This window comes from Podarcis liolepis (genome assembly GCF_965112155.1).
Source record: "Podarcis liolepis genome assembly, chromosome: 6".
NCBI lineage: Eukaryota > Metazoa > Chordata > Lepidosauria > Squamata > Lacertidae > Podarcis > Podarcis liolepis.
This window is the reverse complement of record NC_139559.1, coordinates 59,791,970-59,808,901: the sequence shown is the minus strand read 5'-3', so window position 1 is coordinate 59,808,901 and position 16,932 is coordinate 59,791,970. Positions and strand designations below refer to the sequence as shown.

At 42.2% G+C, this 16,932-nt stretch overlaps 1 protein-coding gene across 1 annotated transcript in view; it reads right to left on the bottom strand.

The window, feature by feature from the left end:
* FGGY (FGGY carbohydrate kinase domain containing) overlaps positions 1-16,932 on the bottom strand; it is a 139,834-nt gene that overhangs the window by 25,557 nt on the left and 97,345 nt on the right. Inside the window, exons 13-14 of the mRNA XM_083510343.1 lie at positions 13,143-13,263; positions 8,830-8,924 (exon numbers count right to left, since the gene is read on the bottom strand). Of these exons, the coding sequence (XP_083366469.1) occupies positions 8,830-8,924; positions 13,143-13,263 (216 nt within the window). The remainder of the gene's footprint in view (positions 1-8,829; positions 8,925-13,142; positions 13,264-16,932) is intronic.

Below are 16,932 nucleotides of genomic sequence, written 5' to 3'. Positions count from 1 at the left end.
CGGTAACGTATTTCAGGAGGAATTATGCCTCTATACAGAATAAATCCAAATACTTTACAAATTTTTGATAACTTCAATTAATCCCACAATACTTTAAACATGCAATTGTTTTAATATTCTGATAACATATTATTGGAATTTATTATATTTTAATCTAATTATGGAAACTGGTATGTTCTGGAGGAATGGTCTTCACTGATTTATATACAGCACTTTGTCTTAACAGTAACTCCACTCTCTCCTTTAGGGAGAGATTTATAGGCATACCTCTGTCATAAACAGGATGCTTGAACTATTTTATCTCAACACCCCTTTCTAAACGGGCTTTGTGGAATCAGTGGCCCTGCCTACTGCTATGGAAAATGCCAGTGTTAAAGATGGAAAGAAGATAAACGTCCCTACCAGAGAAGAATGGCAAATTAAATTGTTGGACTATGCCAAAATGGCAAAATACAGTGGTACCTCAGGTTAAGTACTTAATTCGTTCTGGAGGTCCGTTCTTAACCTGAAACTGTTCTTAACCTGAAGCACCACTTTAGCTAATGGGGCCTCCTGCTCCCGCACTGCCAGAGCACGATTTCTATTCTCAACCTGAAGCAAAGTTCTTAACCTGAGGTACTATTCCTGGGTTAGCGGAATCTGTAACCTGAAGCGTATGTAACCTGAGGCACCATTGTAGACTGGAAAGCTCAAGAACCAAGAAGAACCAAAACTTCAACAAAGAATGGGGAAATTTTTAAAATTTATCTTGGAGACCACTGTAAGCAGATGAAAACATTAATAGGTTTGCAATAACACTTGTAATGTAGCAAGTATTATGGAGATAATGGAGTAATATAAAACATGAACTATTAAAAAAGATGCAGTAGAAAAGGTTTAACAACAGGACCCATGGAGGGGAAGGTGGGAAGTCCAGAGACTCAGAGGAATCTTCAACTGTTGATGTGTGGTTGTATTGTTATAATTTTATATTTGTAAAATCAAATAAAAATTATTTTTAAAAAAAGGAAAATGCCAGTGTTACAACAGCATTTCCTTATGCAGAAAACCATTGACTGTGGTTGACATACAGGCTTGTAGTCACTTATCTTTAAGCATCCCATGTCCCCTAGTCTAGTCACTGTTATCAGACATGGGCTCGTGGGTATGATTTCTGCAGGAAACACTAATGTTACACCCGTTTTCCCCGCAGCAAACATATAATGTGATTTCAAAGGGCACCGTGTTTCAGATTGGGGTGCTAGTTACTTTTCATGGGGTTCAACAACAGCACACAGGCAGGATGAATAGTGAAGGAATAAAGCATTAGGGTCAAGGATAGGAAGAGCAAATGCAGGCACTGGGCATGGATGCATTCAGTCCTCACTGTGTTACAGATATTCATGTGGGAGGGACTTTCTTTGAAATGTTGCTCCATGTGTAGAGCTAGCACATTTGGGAAAAGGCACTTGGCTTTGTCTGACAGGTGGACTTTGCAAGTGCATGGGAATTCTCTCGGAGTGCTTTTATAACAATGGTGATCCACATACCTCTGATTCAGGCTGAACCATGTGCCCTGCTCATCATATAACCAGCAGTAAGTCTGAAAACCTAAAGTGTCGGTGCTTATAAAGATGTTCTGTTGCAACAGTGAGCATTACTTTTAAGTAAATGTGCTTAGGATTTGAATGAGTTTTTTTGCTACTTGGTTGGTCAGCATCTTGTTGCTACATATGAGTCCCAGTCCAAGAGGGCCTTGTCTCAAAACCAGGAAAGATTAAAATACATTTTTTATTAAAAAAACCAACACCTCTAAGCTAAGCTCAAATAAAACAAAATATACTTGGAATTGATGTGCCTCCATTACGGCTTGCAGAATACTGAGCAAACAGTTGGCACAGGGGTGTCATTGTTAAATAACAATAATGGCAGGATGACCTCCAACCCCTACTGAACCCTTACATGTTAAAAAAATGCAGTAAATGGATATCTGTAGCATTTTCCAATGATTTTATAGCCTGCTCAGTCCATAACTATTAAACGGTAAGTAATAAATTCAAAAATGTGCCTGCGTTAAAAACAAACAAACCCAAAAACCCCAGAAATAACAAGCAGATAAGTCAGAGTGAACTCCAACTGCCAATACCAAAAGTGTAATTTCAATGATACCATTTTTATGAGAGTTGCACATTTAACCATCTACTTTGAAGACTTTCAATAGTCTCCACTGGTTTGCCCCATGTGAGTAGGCAGCACCAAACATCTTTTATCACACAGTTGCTTTTCAGGCATAATGCTAGTCAGTGGCTTTGTACAGTGTTTACAAGAAGCAACTCTCAAGGCACGAGTGCTCCCCTCTCACCTTGGGCACAGTGACGAAATGGAAACTGGAAGCTTCCACTTGCACATTTAAACTCACCGTGTACAAACTCAGGGAAACTCTGTTTAAACTTAGTTTAAGAAAGCCAGGTTCAAACCACGGGTTGTGATCCCGACTTGCTCACTAACCACAATTCAAACTAACCCAAGTTCTTCAGAGTTTGAGTGTGATGATAAACTTTGATTAGCACAGAAGTAGAGATGGTAAAAAAATTCTAAGTTTACCCCTGAAACTTGAAGTTGTCCCTTCACTGCAAAAAACAACAACAACAAAAACAAAACAGGGAGTGGCCATTTTGGCTGGTGGGAACCCAACCTACTCTTTGCCAATTGGCACTAGAGGTTTGTGTTTTCCTTTAAAAAACTACAACTACTTTTTAATGCCAGCGCCTCTGAGGACAGTGGGCTGTACTCCTTCACCTTTCCTCATGTGTCTCCTCTAATGCTTAAATTGGTGCCTTAAACTGAAGCAGAAGCAGTCTGTCAGAGTCCACCACCACTGCCCTCTGAAATGGCAACATCAAGTTGTGTATGTGTGTGCTTATTTGTGTTCATGTGTAATACCATAAAATGTAATGATAAACTTAACTTTAAAACAGAGTAAAATGAAGTCGGTCCTTCCATTGGCTATTGGTTTATATATTACAATGCATGAAATCCAAACCTAATGCCTCCCATCATTTCTTGGCTGTGTTCTTCACATTAACTCCAGAGTGCCTGGTGAGTAAATGTGGGGCTTCTCCCCTCTCCTTCTTGGCAACAAAAGACAGAAATGGGAACCTCAAATCACTCCTTAACCTTAAGGGCCTCTGCCTAACCTGAAATGGCAAAGTGAACCAGGGCTACATAATTCAGGAGGAAACGTCTTCAGTTTATTATTTGCAGACTGGGCTGGTGCTTTGGATACAGCCCTATTTTACAATGGAAGCAGATGCTTCTGTTTGCCATATAACTGTGCCAGAGCAGTGGGGAGTACATGACCCTAAAGCTTGTGCAGGTACCACTAAACCATAGCTTACTATTACAGCTGAATTGGGCTACAGGAAAAGGTAGAAATCTGGCTGTAAATGTGCCATGTGGGGGTTATGTGCAGGTTTGCAGCATGCAAGAATGGTTAGTCCTTCCCTCCCTGGTTTCCATCTCCTGAAAACTGACCACACACATACAATAATTAAGCTTAGAGAAAAGGTCCCTTTCACATAAATGGGACTAATTGCCATGCACATTTCACAGCATGCAGGGAAAGCAGGGTTAGCCCCTCTCCAACTATCCCCGTGGCAATTATGCGTGGGGGGGGGGAGGCCCAAGCTGAAGTGAATGCAATTAATTCTTCTTTATAGGCACTGATTACTGTTGCACTGCACTTTATAGTCTGGGACAACTGTGACCCACTGTTACAGCCTGCAGCTTTTGCTTAGACAAGTTTTTATCTATTAATTGCTATAGGTATAAAATGGCTACAAATCATGCAGCGCAACAACTAACAAAACACTACTGTACAGCACGTACCAATCTGGTAATACATCAAGTGCATGACAGCACCTAACATAGATGACATAGCATTTTGATGGAAACGCTTTCGAGCTGGGGGACGTGTCGGCAGGGTTCTTTAAATTTCGCCCCTGATTCACTTGCTTAGGGGAGAAACCAGCATGACAGAATGTTGCCGAGCCTAACAAATTAGGGGTGATCTGCAAACTGCTTTTGCTCAAGAAGAACAGGGATAAAATATCTTTCTTTCTTCTCTGGTGGTGCTACCAGAGCACAGCCGTAAGTAAAGCAAAGCAAGCACTCAGCAAGAGAGATGGGCAACAGATGTCAACCCGTATCGTATGTCAGGTAAACAGCAATGGCACATGAGGCTAATGATCTGAACCTGCTTGGGAGAACATCACGCTATCCTAAAGCCATGCTGAATCTGTAAATTGTAGGGACCTCCCATCACGCCTCCAGGTCAGTTGCTCCAGCAGACAAGGAATTGCTCATCCAATACCAGCACAAAGGAAAACCATATATCTAAAAACAACAAAAAACCCTCCTACAGAGCTCCATTAACACTGATGTGAGAGCTGAAATATATATGGCTAAAACTACAATGTTATAAGAAAGGAAATGTCTATTTGCATACACATGTGGGGGAGCTGCAGATAAATCCCATCCGCTTGGTGCACGTATCGCTATTACATTTACAGAACCAAAGCACACTTTTTCATGTGTGTACAAATGCACACGTGTGATAAAAAAAACACTGAATTAGATGAATCTGCAATGGATGCACCAACACAGGTATTACAACCATACTACAGAGGGGTCACTTTTAGAGCTCAAGTCATGTTATAAGTTTCTATTTTCTTGAAGAAACACCCTGAAAGAAATAACAGCTATATTAAGATACCCCTAGGAAAGAGGACGGATAATACCACTTCCTCGCCTTCTTTCAAGTTCCCTGTCAAGGCAATAGTTTTTGAGGAATTTAAGAAGAGTCTGCTGGTGGCGAATCCAAGCACTTTTGAGATCTTGATTCTTGATGAACAATTAGAGAAGCAGAGGTTCCTTCAATATCATGTCAAGATGCGAGCTACCAGAAGAATAAACCATTTTACGATAAGGACAAGGTAGAATACAGGAAACAAATTAGTATCATTGTCAGAAATGTTTCTCATCTTTATTATTAGAAAATAGTTCTCCCTGGCAAATCTGTTGCCAGACAAACCAGAAAACAAAGAACTTGATATGGAAACCAACAGGTGCATAAAATAGCTGCCAGCAAAGGATGCGCTAGTTCTACCTTGTGCCATTACAACGTCAGCTGGCCTCACTTAGGAAATCCTGAGTTTTGCGCTAAGTTATGAAAATGGTCCCTATGTCCATACTGAGGCTGCTTTTTGTGATGTGTGCATTCACTTCCCCCATTTGGTCCGTAGGTAAAAAGAATGGCTTCTGCTTCTGTGGGGAAGGGTATTGACCAAATCAGTAAAAAGAAACCCAGAGTATCTATCCAGAGCATTAAGGAAAAAAGAAAGCACTTGTTCTTATCCAAAATGTTCTTAGTTAACTCTGTTTTAAATTATAGCCTGACAATGCAAGTGTGAACTTAGCCCAGTTCTTGGCAAATAATGAAACAAGGTGATTAGGGCATCTTAACCTAGTTCTGCCTGCCAACACGACTTTTCAGAACCTGATCTCTCTCGTCTTTGCCCAACAACAGCCCCATGATTAAAGAAATAGAAATTAAGATACGCCTTGACACTCTGAGAGACTTTCAGTAAGAGATGCATTAACAGCAAGCCAACAAAATGATTAATTAACTTTTCTTTTTCATTATTATGTTTACACAAGATGATTACAGCAACTAATTAGGAATTTATCCTGGTTTATATAAGAGTTTTTTTAGTTGTTGTTTTTTATGAGATGAGTGTAGGAGACTTGGACTGATTCAATAGACACAAGTCAATTGTGTCTGTGGTTCTTCCAATGTGGTCTACTAAGCTATTAAAACATGGTGCCTACCTCTTCCTCCTCTTTAAAGGTATACAGTCAAACAAAAGAAAAGAACAGTAGGGGTGGCTACAGATCAGGAGAACTGCTTGGCCCTCTGGAAAAGTAATGGCAGCCTTGGGTTCATGTATCCTCATGATAACAAGGCTGTTAAATTTGCAGGAAAGTCTCAGTTTTGGAAGCATTTCAACAAACAGCAGCTTGCTTGGTGAAGCTGAAAATTCAGTGCAGAAAGCCACCCACCGTGAGAGGGGTCCTTCCACTCACTCAGCTGTCAGGGGACGTTCCGTATGCACAACCTGTTGTGCGAATAGCACTGCCTGATACTGAAGCACAAAGGCGCAATACCTACTTGTTTGCCTGAGCATCCAAACCTCTTTATAGCCTAGCCAAATTGCCATTGTCATTAAACATCTTTCCAGAGGGGAAAGCTATTATTAAAATTAACTCTTTTGAACTGCAGTTAATGACTTAATAGATAAGTTGTTGTTAAGAGGCGTGCCAAAAGTTCACAGTGAGGGGGGAGGGGAAGGTCTACCACTGCAGGACCGGTACTTCCACCAGCCTTTGGAAGGAACGCTACCAATCTGCAATCAGCTTGCTCAAACTCCGTGCTCTCTTCCTCTAATTTTCTGTCTCAACAAGTTCAAGGATTCCAGGAAATTACTATCAGTATTTCTTCTTCCCTGTACACAGCTCTCTAAATTCTAAGTAAGCAAAGTCCGCTTTAGGAAATCAAGATGAAAAGAAAGCTGGCCATTAGCTTGCATAAATGCAACTGAACTGATTTAATGCACAGTAGAAAAATAAACGGCTTGGTTTGTTTTTTTATAAAACAATAATAATCCTAACCCCAAATATATAAACTCTGTCCAAAAAAGTTAGTTACGGTGAAGAATAAAACTGGGCTACTGCCAAGTAAGACAGGGTCTTGTTCTTTCCCCCGACATTGTCACTTGTATACTGTATATTAGAATTGTAGGAGTGGATTGCTTTGCAAATGCAGGAGCTGGCTCTTTGGCAGCTAAACTGAGGGTGGAGCTACAGGTTCATTTCCGCACTTCCAGTGCGCCTTTCAAGCACATCCACAGAACCCTGCTGCCTGTGGATAAGCAAAGGGCACAAGAATGGCCTCACCCACTGCTTTCCTCCTCCAACAAACACTCTCTCCCTGCTGCCCACCTCCAGCAAGGGATCCAGGTCTGTTTCTATCTGAGAGCCAGTGTGGTGTAGTGGTTAAGAGCGGTAGTCTCGTAATCTGCGGAACCGGGTTCGCGTCTCCGCACCTCCACATGCAGCTGCTGGGTGACCTTGGGCCAGTCACACTTCTGTGAAGTCTCTCAGCCCCACTCACCTCACAGAGTGTTTGTTGTGGGGGAGGAAGGGAAAGGAGAATGTTAGCCGCTTTGAGACTCCTTAAAGGGAGTGGAAGGCGGGATATCAAATCCAAAATCACGGACATGGACCTGGGACCTGAGCTGAAGGAAAGCAACTGCTTGCAGGGAGGAGCTGAAGGAAGAAAATGATGAACAAGGAAAGAGTTAAGAGAAGGGAAATTGTAGACCTCCAGAGCTGCTTAGCCAAGCAGCAGCAACAGATAAGTCTTGAAGAAACATAGTGGAGCTGGAGCATGCAATTCCATTCTGAAGATCCCACTGAAATGTATACCATCATCCAGCTGTTTGGTAAAAGAAGCCATAGAGGAATGATCACCAATTCAGGCCATTTAATGCCCATTATCAGTCATCAGTTGTAGAGAAATGAGTTGGGAATTTTTTGCTCATATTCCAACTCACTCTCAGCCCACGTTCTCCACCTGAAAATATGAGGTATTGTCATTGAAACACAGGACAGGCTACTCTTATTTAAGAACCAACTGGGAAAAGATTTTTGGGAATGCGGCTGCAAAGTGCTTTCTTCACCAAGTATTATATAAAACGTAACTGCCAATCCTTGACATGCTGAGTGGAATAAAGTGTTCAGCATCCAGGGTGTGTCAAGTATTTCTGTTGAGCAACAAGACACCTGCATTGTGCTATGCAGGTCACAATCTGTCTGTTTTATTGCATTTCTGAAAAATGAATGAGAAGGCATTCCCATGAAGGGAAGGCTTGGAGAAATGAAAAGAATAATATACGGCCAAACATTTGCTCAGGAAGGATTTTCTTCTCTTCTCCGGAAACTAAGAGATAATCCAGAGATTAAGGAAGGAGAGATTTTGGTCCCCTCACCCTCCCCGGGGCGTTTTGCACGTGTGGGTGTGCATCAGTGAAGAGACACATCGTTTTCATTCCCCTTTGCTACAACATTGCTTGTGGCGCAGATATGGTGGCAAGAGATAAGGAAAAGAAGGCTTCCCAAAGTCTTTGAAAAGCAGCCATATGGAGACCAGATGTCCAAGGTAGTTCTTCCTCGGCAAAATTACCCAACGGTGGAGTTTTAATATTCTAGTTAAAGCCTGGGTTTTATATCCACATATAGAAATCTGCCTAATTAGATAGCATACTTTACTGTAACAATTTTTTTTAGAGCAGTGTGAAATTCAAGCGAGTGGGTGGGCAAATACCCTGGGGCCAGACTCACCATTTTTACAGCAAAAAGGGCCAATTCCATCTTAATTCACCCATTACCATCCTGTTATACTGTTTCCCTTTGGAGGAGGATGAGTGGAATGGAGTAGAAATGGAAAGGGCATGATAGGCTGGCTGGTGTCCTGAACAGGAGCATTCCACACCGTGACAGTTTGCTGCAGGTCCCAGTTGTAGTAAACTCATGTAATTGTTTGAGACCCATCTCCTTATTTAACCTAACCAGGCCAAGCTGGTCAATAGACCTATGGATGAAAGCGTTGGACTTTGTGAGGAACAGAGCCTACCATTCCTCCCCACCCAGTCTAAATTATAATGTAGGCAAGGCCAAGCAGAAAAGTGCAGAGTTTAAGCTTTCACATCCAGACTTCCTTTGATTACATACCTGCAGAGAAGCAAAATCTTTAGAAGCACAGGCTCCGAGAATAGCAGCGCCCGTCAAAACAGACTCCACCTCGTGGGCCAGGACAACAGGCATGCCTAGACAAAAACAACACACATCTGTTAAAATGCTCAAAGTGGGGGCGGCGTGAAGACGATTAAAAGCAAAAAAACCAGCTGGAGGATTATTATCTGTATACCCTCTGTTGACACGGTCGCCTGTGTGATTGCACTGGCACTTGGGTGGATCTATAAGGTACTTGGGACACAGGTGGCGCTGTGGGTTAAACCACAGAGCCTAGGACTTGCCGATCAGAAGGTCGGCGGTTCGAATCCCTGTGACAGGGTGAGCTCCCGTTGCTGGGACCCTGCTCCTGCCAACCTAGCAGTTTGAAAGCACGTCAAAGTGCAAGTAGATAAATAGGCACCACTCCAGCGGGAAGGTAAAGCGGCGTTTCCGTGCGCTGCTCTTTTTCGCCAGAAGCGGCTTAGTCATGCTGGCCACATGACCCGGAAGCTGTACGCCGGCTCCCTTGGCAAATAAAGAGAGATGAGAGCCGCAACTCCAGAGTCAGCCATGACTGGACCTAATGGTCAGGGGTCCTTTACCTTTATAAGGTACTTGGGGGCATTTTCTGTGGTTGTAGAGACATGAGTGTCCTTTCAGGTTTTAACTATGCACCATGCCAGTGTATAGAAAAATAGGAGCTGCCAGTTTGCCAAGACAGTGACAAGGAACCAGAGAAGATGACATGGAAACTTTAAAAAGAAAGACACAGGCTGGTTCTCACATGACCCCGTGAGATGTCCCTAGTCATACAGATGTCTGGAGGACAGAGCTGCACTCATGTTCTGCCTATGGTCTTCCCATGAGCCTCCTATCAACGACTTTGAGAACAGAATGCTGGACTAGATCGGCCTTTGGTCTGATCCTGCAGGCCTCTTCTTACGTTGAGCAAGAAAGAAGAACTTAACTTTCCTGCGGCCCAGGAATTCTCCCCCAACCTCCCACTCGAGGTGATTTTGCTCCCAGCTAGTTCTGACATTGGAAAGCAGTGTGACCCTAGACAGTGCGTGGATGAAATATGGAGGTTCTCAGTGGCAAAAATGTTTTGACACAGAAACTTGTTTAAACTTATCAGAGAGCTAAATTAAGAACTGAGTTTACAGCTGGCACGTTTGAAATGTACTTTGAAACTTGGCTGCTTGTGTTGCTACTCTGCAAGTGCCTTCACAATGAATGCATTCATCTTACCATCTGAACAATATGAATCTGAGGCTTTTAAGTGGTCTATGAAATTATCTATTGGTAGCCTGCATAATTGGCTAATGGGAGCTTGCATTTAACAGTAATATATTCAGAATTTTCCTGGAAGAATAGGGGATTGATACAGGAATGTTAACTATTTTATCGGATAGATTTTAATGAGGGCAAGAGAACCCGGAGCATTCTAGTCAGATGAACTCTGACATCCCCCGTCAGTCACAGTTCCTACAAACAGGAAAAATTCCAAGGCCGCAGAAAGGCCTCTTTGTCCTACATTGTACATGGCCATTAGATACAGTCAAAGAACCTTGGTTTAAAATTTAATCAGAATTATCTATTAATAGAGCTTTAATTTTAGACATCAGAAAGCAGCTCTCAATTCCAAGGCTATTTGAATTAGATAAGGAAAGGTGTGGACTTGATAAAATCTTGTTTGACTAATAGAAAGCACCACTGTGGCAATAGTCTGTTGCATACATCCAGCCTAGGTCAAGACCTTGTGTCATTTGGTTCACCTTTTCTGCTTTTGTGAAATGTAATTACATAATGCTGATTTCCATCTTTCTTCCTGCATCAAGGTAGGAAGTCTGGTTTGATGTTCAAGTGATGCAAATCTCCCTGCTAAATAGCTAGAATCCAAGATTTAAACTTGATCTAAACCACATTGGCTCTTCTTAAGAAGGGGGCAAGGGGGGGGGGGAGAGGGGAAAAAAGAATCTATATGGTTCATAGTTTTGTTTTTTCTCTCAAAGCTGTAGAACAAAGGAAAGATGTTTTCCGCAGGTTAAAAACATATGATAACAGCATAATGGATGTTTAAAAAATAGCCCTGGATAAAGGCTGGGTTTATCCTAATTTGGGACATGTTCTTCTTACATTCACTTAACTTCCTATAAGGATTTTTGTCATGCAGGCTCAATAAAATACATCCCCTAAAGTAGGGCACATTGCATTTTATTAAGCAGTTTCTGCTGGTTAAAATGTGCAAAGTTTGAGTCTCAAAAAGTGCCGAAAGCTTGCAAATCAATTAACATTGGCGTAAAATAAAGGCACCCCCTTACAAACCTACTGCCACAGATTTGACGCACTCAAACCAATGGTATTAACTGACAATTGATGAAACTTCACAGATTTATTTTCAACCTATATATATGAGCTTGCTGGATCATGCCAACGGCCCATCAAATCCAGCATCGTCTTCTTACAGTGGCCAACCAGAGGCTTGTGAGAAACCTGTAAACAGGACAAGAACACAAGAGGAGTCTCCCCTCCCGTGGTTTCCAGCAACTGCTATTCAGAAGCATTACTGGCTTCAATTGTGAAGTCACAGCACAACCATCACGGCTAGTAACTGTCAATACTCCATGAATTGGTCTAATCCAGGCTTCCTCAACCTCGGCCCTCCAGATGTTTTGAGACTACAATTCCCATCATCCCTGACCACTGGTCCTGCTGGCTAGGGATCAAGGGAGTTGTTGGCCAAAAACATCTGGAGGGCCGAGGTTGAGGAAGCCTGTTCGAATCAACTTTTGAAGTTAGCTAGGTTGATGGTCACCACTGTCTCCTGTGGGAGTGAGTTTATCAGTGGGCTCTGTGAAGTACTTTTCATGACCCACTTTCTGAATGTTCCATCTCACTCACCTTTTCTCTAAACTAAAAGGTTCCAAATGTTGCAACCTTCCTTCATAGAGGAGTTGCTCAAGCCCTTGATAATTCTGGTTCTCCTTTTCAGAACCTCCAGAAACATCTCTTACACACAACTACTGCTCCTTGGCAACACCTATTCATATCAATGTGGGGTTATGTTGGAGAACATTCTGACGGGTTGGACTAAATATTTTCATACTGACTAAATATTTTCTGTGTAAATTATTCTAATGAGGCACAGATGGACAATGGTTTGTAAAGTTATTAATAGGACTATAGCATTTTATTTATAAAACCTTCACAGCTGATCATACTAAAAGCCAGGACTGAAGAACATCAGGTCAGGTGGCCAAATGTGGCCCACCAAGCTCTATTATTATTATTATTATTATTATTATTATTATTATTATTATTAATTTCTATTCTGCACTTCATGTGAAGATTACAGAGCAGTTTACAATAGAAAAACACAAAAATACACACCATAATAACAAACAAAAACAATACACCCCCAGTTTTAAAAGTCATAGATTGCTTAATTAGCCAAAGGCCTGGGAGAAAAGGAATGTTTTTGCCCAGTGCTGCCCTAAAGATATTTAACAAAGTCACCAGGCAAGCCTCTCTGGGGAGACTATTCCACAAACTGGGAGCCACAGTAGAAAAGGCCCTTTCTTGTGTTACCACCCTTCAGACTTCTCATAGAAGAGGCACACAAAGAAGGGCCTCAGAAGATCATCTCATGGTCCGGGTCGGTTCATATGGAGAGAGACAGCCCTTGAGGTATTGCGTTCCTGAGCCATTTAAGGCTTTGTAGATCAAAAGCAGCACTTTGAATCAGGCCTGGAAACTAACTGGCAGCCAGTGCGGTTGGGCCAGGATTGGCGTAATATGCTCAAACCATATTGTTCCGGTGAGCATCCTGGCTGCTAACTTCTGCACCCGCTGAAGTTTCTGAACCGTGAGGCTGCCCCACACATAACGTGTTGCAGTAATCTAAATTTCTTTTTCTGCTCGTTTCAATTTTCCAGGCCGCATCCACCCTGCAAAGACCATACCCACCATTGGCCCTTCTTGCCCCTCAAATGCTTTTGCCTAGCAGGAAGGTGTCCAGAAACTCCAACAGTGTCTCTTGCTTGTCTGGACAGAGAGCAGAGATGGCTGTGGGCATCTGTATATAAACTAAGGTGCTGTAGACAGATAAAATTTGCATTCATTGCTCCACCCACTTTAGCTCTGGCCCTGCCTACCACTGGCATGTGGCCCTGGGAAGGCTGCCCAGATGAGAATGCAGCCTTTGTACTGAACAGAGTTCCCCACTCATGCTATAGGCCTGTGTGTTCTCTTCCCCCTTAACAACGACAAGGTAGTAGATCCTGTTCCTTAACCGTATCCTCAAAACTTACCAGTGATGTCTGCATGCATCTGCACAAAGAGAGGGTTCTTGCTCAGCCCACCACACATGAACAGAGTGTTGACATCGTGCCCTGCAGCTTGCATTGTTTCCACAATATGCCTTGTTCCCAGCTTGAGTGTGAAGAGAAAATAGAGAAACAACAACTAAGAAAAGAGGCTACAAGAAAAACAGCTGCTTAAAGAGTTGGGTTGTTGGCTGTTAGCGTTGAAGAAGGGTAGAAAAACATGCAAAACACCTAGAAAAGATAATGGCTACAGCCGGATGTTGTGATTAACCATGCTTTATCGTGACAAGAATGAGCTCAGGTGAGTCTTGGACTCACACACTCTTCCCTTTACTCCTCTGGTTCACATGCCAGGATGTGATCGGATGCTTCTGCATCTGATTTCAATTAAGCACAGTTTAGTGCTACAGCGCAAACCTAAACCATGGTTAAATTTTATCTGTTGTTTACTGAAGCAAGCTAGCTTCATAACCCCATTTTTTCCCTGCTGACTGATACAATAAACTGTGGTTAATCAATAATGGAAATGAACACCTCTGAACTCTACCTTATTATAGTGTTGGGAGGGTGCAGCATTCAGACCAGAGGTTCACCTAGGCTTGTGCACATCATGGTAAATGACACTTTATCATGTTCTGAAAGCAGCCAATGAGAACCAGCTCCAGTGACTCTGTATTAGTGAGCTTCCTGGTTTTTTTCAGATTAAACTTCATATCCCCTAATCTTTCATGGTGAAATTCACAATGGAACAACCACATGCAGTACTTCTCCCATGACTGGCATCATACACAAGATTCTTTATGTAGCAAACAATTATTGATCCCCATAGCTCGTGGTGGTGATGGCACAGGTAGAAACAGCTACAGTGGTACCTCGGGTTAAGAACTTATTTTGTTCTGGAGGTCCGTTCTTAACCTGAAACTGTTCTTAACCTGAAGCACCACTTTAGCTAATGGGGCCTCCTGCTGCAGCCACTGCCGCCGCGTGATTTCTGTTCTCATCCTGAAGCAAAGTTCTTAACCTGAGGTACTATATCTGGGTTAGCAGAGTCTGTAACCTGAAGCTTCTGTAACCTGAAGCATCTGTAACCCGAGGTACCACTGTATTTAAAAAAGGAAACTTAGGGAGGTTTATACCCACTTCTCTTACTCCTGATAGCTAAACAGAACCTCCATATTCAAAGCCAAAATGCCACTGAAAACCAGGTGCTGGGGACAAACAAGAAGGGTATGACCATTACTTCCATGCCTTGTTCATGAGTTTTCTGGGAATTTATATATGTGTACCATTCAAGATAGAAGCTGGACAGTGGTCTTTTTTATTTTTTGGGTAGACAAGTGATTTTCAGACTGATCTAGAGACATGCAAGTTACCCACTGAAGAAATAATTGATAGTACAGGGAAGAAGATTTATTTCACTGAGTGCTCCCACCCAAGCAGGGAACTGTTGAAAGCACCAGAAGCACAATAGCAGGCAAACAGTCTTCTGCCTTTTAGGAACCTTTTGATCAGAGCCATAACCACACATGGAACTGTGAGTTGCTGGGGCAATCTCTGCTTGGAAGCCCACTCTACTGATAGATCATATGTCACTGGCTTTGGTATTTTTCTACTCTTTTAACAAAGAACATCCACTTGCTGTTCACAGAAATAGAACTGCAGAGATTCACCTTGGCACTTGCTCACCATCGTTTTTGTGACATTTAATATACATCTAAGGCTCACAAAATTCAAGATCAGACAAACACTACTGAAAATACGCAAGTACTCAACAAAAGCCCATGCTGCCTTCTTTTTCATAACAGGAGACTGTGGATCTAGATATAAGGCAAATTAAGCCATGGAAGGATCAACTAAACTAATAAAAAATGTTACTGTGACATCCCATGTGTAAAAAACAGGGAATTACATTTCAAGATATAGTGGTGATGCCAACCAAATTCTGGTTTTTCTTCTTCCAGGATTCATTTAAGAATAGAATAGAATCCTGGAAGAAGAAAAACCAGAATTTGGTTGGCATCACCACTATATCTTGAAATGTAATTCCCTGTTCTGTTGCACAGAGGCAAGTCCTTGCATGTACGGCACAACTTCATTGGTAATAACACTTAATATTTGGTCAGTTGTCCAGAGACAACCACTGATGTATAAATGAACCAGGAATACATGAGTTTCTCATGTCAGCTATAGATGTTATTTGACAAACACAGTTGTTGCATGAACACTGGTGTTACTCTGTTACTTTAATTGCTAAGTTTCAACCCAACATTTAGGACTGAAGAAAGCAAAAGCGTCAAAAGCAAAACTTCTGCTAAATCTACCCCTTGCCAGACCCAAACAGTAAGGAATTCCCTCAGCTTTTATGCCGAACCTCTTTTGAAGCGTGGCCAAAGTTTACGGGAAGCTTTACAATCGACAGAAAATGTTTCTTCAGACCCAGACTGGTTATTTAAGAAGGGGAAAGCAAGTTAAGCTTCAGCTGTTTATTATGGCAGGATTGTGTTTCAAGGGTATTTTGGTTTAAGATAGGTAGTTTTGGCAAACTGTAGCAACTATAAGCTCAGCTAATGAAATCCATAACATCTTTACTGACACTTAAGACGAGTGCTTTAAGCCAGAGGGCCACAATTTCGATTATGGAAATAATAAGCTTTTTAATATATTTTTTAAATCTTGCCTTGAGAATAGAAGTATAATTGCCCTGAACAGAAAGTTTCACGTGATCACCTCAATGATATCCTTTTCCTATCTCCACAATCCACATTTATGAAAGTCTAGAGTATTCTCCTGAATGTCAACATAGACACAAATGACCACATATACATATCCTGCCATGGTTCCTCCTTTGACTTGCAAAGACATTTTTCACCAGCAGCATCTACCTCTCAGGCACCTGATGTCAGGTAAAGCCATAGGTACAAAGCAGCAACTGAAAGCATTGCGATTGCTCTCCCAATCATCTCTTTGCAAACATGGTTTCCAATTGGCACAGTTTAAATTTGGCACAAAATGCAAGCTGTGCTGCTTTAAGTCCAGGCCAGACCACTTGGGAGCCGACAGGAGTTCCCAAACGGGGCCATTCCCTGCCAAAACCAGTGGAGCTTGTCTCCAGCGATGATTTTAAATTTAGCACTGAATGCAAACCCTACTAGAATTGATTCCAGTTATGAGCTTGGGATTGGAAACCCCCAGTGCAGCCAATGCCAGCAAGGCTTACATTCAAAGCAAATTTAAACAGCACCAAATGCAATCCCTGCTGCCAAAGGACCATTGGAACTACAGTGGTACCACCTCAGGTTAAGAACTTAATTTGTTCCGGAGATGCGTTCTTAACCTGAAACTGTTCTTAACCTGAAGCACCACTTTAGCTAATGGGGCCTCGGGCTGCCGCAGCACGATTTCTGTTCTCATCCTGAAGCAAAGTTCTTAACCCGAGGTACTATTTCTGGGTTAGCGGAGTCTGTAACCTGAAGCATCTGCAATCCGAGGTACACGGTACATGGCTTAGCACACACTCCTGCTTCGTCTCTTAGAACTGCATAGGTATTGCATAGGGCATTGTTTAAATTTGGCACCAATTGCAAGCCCCTCTGTCTTCCTAGCTTTCAGGTGGTTGACAGGTAGGCAGGTCCATGATGGGATGACCACTTTTGGATCTGGCACACCAGATCAAAGTGATCCTCAAGCCTGCATGATTCCCTATCTCTGGGCTCAGCCAGGGTTTGTTTAGCAAACTACAAACTATGAATTGTTCCACCGAAGATCAAACAAATCA